Here is a 5,510-nt window from a genome sequence, read left to right on the forward strand (position 1 = left end):
TTTTTTCTAGTTTTTTGTTACTTATTTAATATTTAGGATTATTTTTTTTAATAATTTTATTCTATATAATAATTTGTAGTTATTTTATAATTACTATTTTAACCTTTTCTACTATTTATATATTTTTTATTAGAAAAGGAAGTTATACTTGTTTTTCTTTTTTCAAATAAAAAAAATATATGTATATCCACTTGCATCCGCAGGCACAACACCATTATAAAAAAGTACAAATTAATTAAAATAAACTAAATTTATATAATTTTTTACTTAGTATATGCTCACATGTCACAGAAAAACCCGTATAACATACCCATAAACATGTGATCAACTTTTACGGGGGTTTGGATTATAATTATTAGTAACATAGGCTAATGTCCTAATTTCAGTTGTTTTATCATCTTATTAAATTGACGGGTCTGAATTCTGTACTTAAATGGCATTAGCTGACTCTGCATGTGTTAATGATTTTCAAGTTGTCGATTTCCTCTTCATATCAGTATAAATGTGGCAAATAATACATGTTACACGATCTATATATACATCTTGAATCAAATACAAGTACATTATAAGTTTTCATTATTTCCCATTAATTTGTGTTCCTCCTCATGGCCTGCAGAGAATTCAGACATATTCAAAGATCGATGATCATGCAGTTGATTCAACTACATTAGTCCTAATCGGAGGACTCGTGCTATTATATGTATGCTGCAGTGTCGTCACCTGATTATGTATTCCTTTATAACTTTCTGAATTGTTTCTATTTTAGTCAGAGTACGCATAGTTGCTTAAAACCTCGTGGGATTCATTCCTCTCTATTGGTCACCTTGTCCAGACGACCCGGTAAATTTTAGAGTAAACGTTCATTGAGACGCTATACACAAAAGAAGATTTTTTTAGCAGCTGACACATCACTGCATGCAACCTCAATGCTGACGGATAGCATTTTTTTGTTGTTAAATATAAACCCTACTTGCATTCGAGAGTAGAATGTCAACTTACTATCAACATGTATAATACAATAACTTGCATCTTAAATATTCACTCTTCACTGCGACCTGTAACTTGACATTGATTTTTACCTGTTCAAACTTGCTACAATTAATTTTTTGATAAGTAAGCTTTGTTTATTCAGTTTCTTATATATTTTTCGCTTACACTGAAAAAAGATATATCGATTTATGAGATAGACACTCAAATATTTCTTTTAAGAACTGAAATGTTTTCATGGCAATCATTTGAATTGATGATGATGATTGTTGTTAGACGTGGTCAAGCTGAGTTAAAAACCAAACAATGAGCTTGTTTTGTCGTTGAAAGTCTTACAGGTATGACGTTTAGGCGTGGGCGAACAAGTGAAGCATGCTATAAATTGAACTATCGCGCGGGATAAACATAATAATAACAATGACTCCCGATATCAAGAGGCTAAATACAAAAATGCACTTGTTTCTTTCTCTGCTTCTTGGTTTACTGTATATTTCTTGGGGGTCAGAACAGCTAGAGTCGAGCTCTCTGAGATTCAATACCACCGACGATTTTCACAGTATTCTCAAGGCTCAAGTCATTACAATTAAGCCAGAATGTCAGAGTAAATGCGGCGATCTGACCGTACCATATCCGTTTGGCATTATATCAGAAGCTCTCAATTGTTCAATAGATCCTTCCTTTGATATTACTTGCAACAATTCTTTCTATCCTCCCAAGGCCTTCATACAAACTGGTAACATTGAGGTGTATGATATATCCAACACTGAGTTGAGAATATCTACTGCCATCTCTTATCAGTGCTATAATCAGTCCGGCAAGATTTTAGATGGAGGCCAGAGTTGGACTGTTACTTTAACTTCACCATATCGATATTCTGACACAAATTGGTTCACAATCGTTGGTTGCGATGACTTTGCCAGCATTTACAATGATCCAGATTCCGCATACCGGAAAGGATGCATGACAACATGCAGCGAAACTGCGGAAGTCACTGAAAACGAGTGCTCTGGAAGTGGTTGTTGTCAAGTATCCGTCAATCTAGAAAAGTATTTCAGACTCTATCTTAGTAGCGATTATAACCATACATATGGCGTCTCATCATTTAACCGGTGCGGTTATGCATTTTTGGGTGAGAAAAGTAGCTTCAAGTTTCGTGGTACGTCAGATCTCAATGATACGGACTTTGCCAACAGAACTGCGGCAAATGTTCCTATTGTACTGGACTGGGCTATTGGAAATAAAAATTGCAGCGAAGCAATCAAAGATCCAGATTCTTATGCTTGCAGAGACGCAAATAGCGACTGCAGCGATCAATTTCAGTCCGGCGGATATCTTTGTGGTTGCAAAGAAGGTTACGAGGGCAATCCATATCTCAGTTTAGGGTGCCATGGTAATAATTAACTGACTGTTCTTTTTATTTCTGAACATGTTGAGTAGCTAATCAGTTGATCTAATTTATTTAGAAATTTTATATTATCTTAGATGTCAATGAATGTGAACAAAAGCATGACTGCGAACAAATTTGCTCGAATTCCGATGGGAAATATAGTTGCTCCTGCAAAAGTGGGTACTATATTGACAAAAATGACTTTAGAAGGTGCATTCCTAAAAGCTCCAAGTCCCAAGTGGTCATCTATGCATTAGGTAAAGGAGTCCTCACTAATGGTCCATACATTTACTTAATGTAAATAATACATAATTAAAGTACTCTTTTTCCATATATTTTCATGATTAGATCTGTGGGTCGACAATGCAGGTATAGGATTTTGTTGCCTTTTGGTAATCGTTGGAATGAATTGGGTGTATTGCATCATGAAGCAGAGAAAACATTCCCAAATAAGAGAGAAATTCTTTGAGCAGAATGGGGGTCTCCTCTTAAGACAACAAAGTATCTCTGAGGGTGGTACTATAGACTTTACAAAACATTTTACTTATGAAGAACTGAAGAAAGCGACTAACAACTATGCTGCTGAAAGGGTGGTCGGCCAAGGCGCTTATGGTATAGTTTATAAAGGAATTTTACCTGATCAGCGCATAGTTGCAGTCAAAAGATCTAAGGCATTGGATACAAGTCAAATAGATCAATTTATCAACGAGGTTGTGATTCTTGCACAAGTTAACCACAGAAATGTGGTCAAACTTCTAGGATGCTGTTTAGAATGTGAGGTACCATTGCTGGTATATGAATTTATCTCCAATGGTACTTTACATCATCATGTTCACAGTGTTGATGGAGGCTTGTCATGGTTATCTTTGGACAATCGATTGAGAATTGCTGCTGAATCTTCTGGTGCCCTTGCATATCTTCACTCGGCAGCTTCTATGCCCATTATGCATAGAGATGTCAAATTAGCCAACATATTAGTGGATGACAATTATGTTGCTAAAATATCAGATTTCGGAGCATCCAGGCTGGTACCCATGGATCAAACTAAAGTGGTTACGCTGGTCCAAGGAACTTTGGGATACTTGGACCCCGAATACTTCCATACAGGTGAACTAACAGAAAAAAGTGATGTTTATAGTTTTGGAGTGGTCTTTGCAGAGCTCTTGACCGGAAGGAAACCAATTTGCATGGAAAATTCTCTGGAGGAAAAAAATCTAGCCACATATTTCATTACATCTTTAAAGGAAAATAAATTATTCCAAGTTCTTGATCGTCGAGTTGTTAGGGAAGGGGCGATAGATCAACTTGAAAAAGCTGCTCGACTTGTGCAAAGGTGTCTTAACCTTAACGGAGAGGGAAGACCAACAATGAAGGAGGTGATGATGGAAATTGAAAGTTTAAGAAAACTTTCTAAACATCCATGGGCTAGTCAACATGCCAATGAAGACGCTTTGAGCTTAAAAGGTCAACCGGAGATTGAGCATTCAGATCTGTATGATATTCAACTAAGTTCTTACCACAATGTTTTGAGTGACTCACTACCATATAGCTCAAGTACTATTAGTTTGTTGAATGGGCCAAGTAGCCCTCGTTGAGATATCTCAAGTTTCTGATTTGTCATTTGTGTAATATACACTTAATAAGCCTATATATGATGCACATGTGCGTACAATTAGTTCATTTGGTTCAAGTTAAGCATCTGATTTACAAGCAATGCGCCTCTATATGAAATTGGCTTGGTTGGCAATCATTGTATTTATCTTCCATAAGATATTAGATGTTGCTGTTACTATTCCGATGGAAGTTAGGATTTCATTGCTGAAAGAGTCAAGTCCCAGCTAATCTATCTATCTATCTATAATATAAATCCTGTTAACTTTTTACATTTACACCCCGTCCATGACTTCACCTATAATTACAAATTTTGCCATACGGGTGTGCGGTGCGGGGATACGGGAGTTCACCAATTTCAAAAATATGGGGATTCAGGTGCGTGGGATACGACAAATATTAAAATATTAAAATTATATATTATATATAATATATATACATAAATGATCCAACAGTTACATCTTAATTAAATAAAGTAGTTAAATAAAAAAAATGGTCAGTGAGTTTGCTCATTGCTGCAAGTTGGCTGCTGTCCATAAAATACAAAACAAACTAGCTCGAGCACTAATAAATTCTAATTTATAAATAATAAGTAATAAGAAAATTGATTAACTATTACAATTAAAGAATGATAATTATATATACTATTAACTGAAATGACAGACAATAAGTCGTTTCTTTCTTTTCAACTAACCCAAGCCTATATCATGTATATACATACGATACACACAAACTTCAACCAAATTAAAAGTCCAAAATCATCGATAGTAAAACACATAAGTACATCTCCAAACATAAATCGAAGACTACGGAATCAAGATGAAGATAAAGAGAGCATATGATTGTAAGTACATAAACTACGAACAGCGCCCGCGAACGACCGGAATGGCAGCGACGGTGAACGACCGGGATGATAGGTAAAGCCGTATATTTGTTGTAATTAAAAGTCAACGTAAAAAAATTACGGTCTCTGCCCTTCCCACACCCCCTTCCCGCACCCCAACGAATCTGATAGACAAAATACGGGGACACGCCGGGTGGCGCACCCCGTGCGTATCCCACCGCACCCCCGAGCGCACCCGCACCCTCGAAGTATTCAGTAGGCAGTTCTTCAGGAGTGCCGCACCCCTGCTGCATAGCAAACACCTTTACTACATTACAAATAAATTCCCTTTTTAGCTGCACATGATATATCTTTATATAATCCACTATCATCTTGACACGTATTCAAATTTGAGGACCACTTTTTTTTTATTTACTTTGACAGCTATGTGGTGTGGTCCTTTCTACTACAAACAAATTCATGTGGATATATATACATACTAATATATATACAACTAAGATATATTCAAAATTTGTTAGAAGATAATAGTTTTTGAATTCGAATTCTGTATATACTTTCACCGGACAATTTGAAATCACTGTTCTCTCGCTCTCCTTTTCATAACAATTTCGAATTAGTTTATCTCTCTTTCTCTTTGTATCTCTATCTATCTCATATCTTTTACGAAATCAAAAATATTTT

The 5,510-nt window shown here is 35.8% G+C and overlaps 1 protein-coding gene across 1 annotated transcript; it reads left to right on the forward strand.

Moving 5' to 3' along the window:
* Positions 1-1,426: 1,426 nt before the first annotated feature.
* On the forward strand, positions 1,427-4,033 carry LOC141692518 (wall-associated receptor kinase 1-like). Its single transcript, XM_074497384.1, has 3 exons — positions 1,427-2,377; positions 2,470-2,631; positions 2,744-4,033. Exons 1-3 carry the CDS (start codon positions 1,438-1,440, stop codon positions 3,967-3,969), a joined length of 2,328 nt encoding a protein of 775 aa, XP_074353485.1. The 5' UTR covers positions 1,427-1,437; the 3' UTR covers positions 3,970-4,033.
* Positions 4,034-5,510: the final 1,477 nt, after the last annotated feature.

This window comes from Apium graveolens, chromosome 10, assembly GCF_009905375.1.
Source record: "Apium graveolens cultivar Ventura chromosome 10, ASM990537v1, whole genome shotgun sequence".
NCBI lineage: Eukaryota > Viridiplantae > Streptophyta > Magnoliopsida > Apiales > Apiaceae > Apium > Apium graveolens.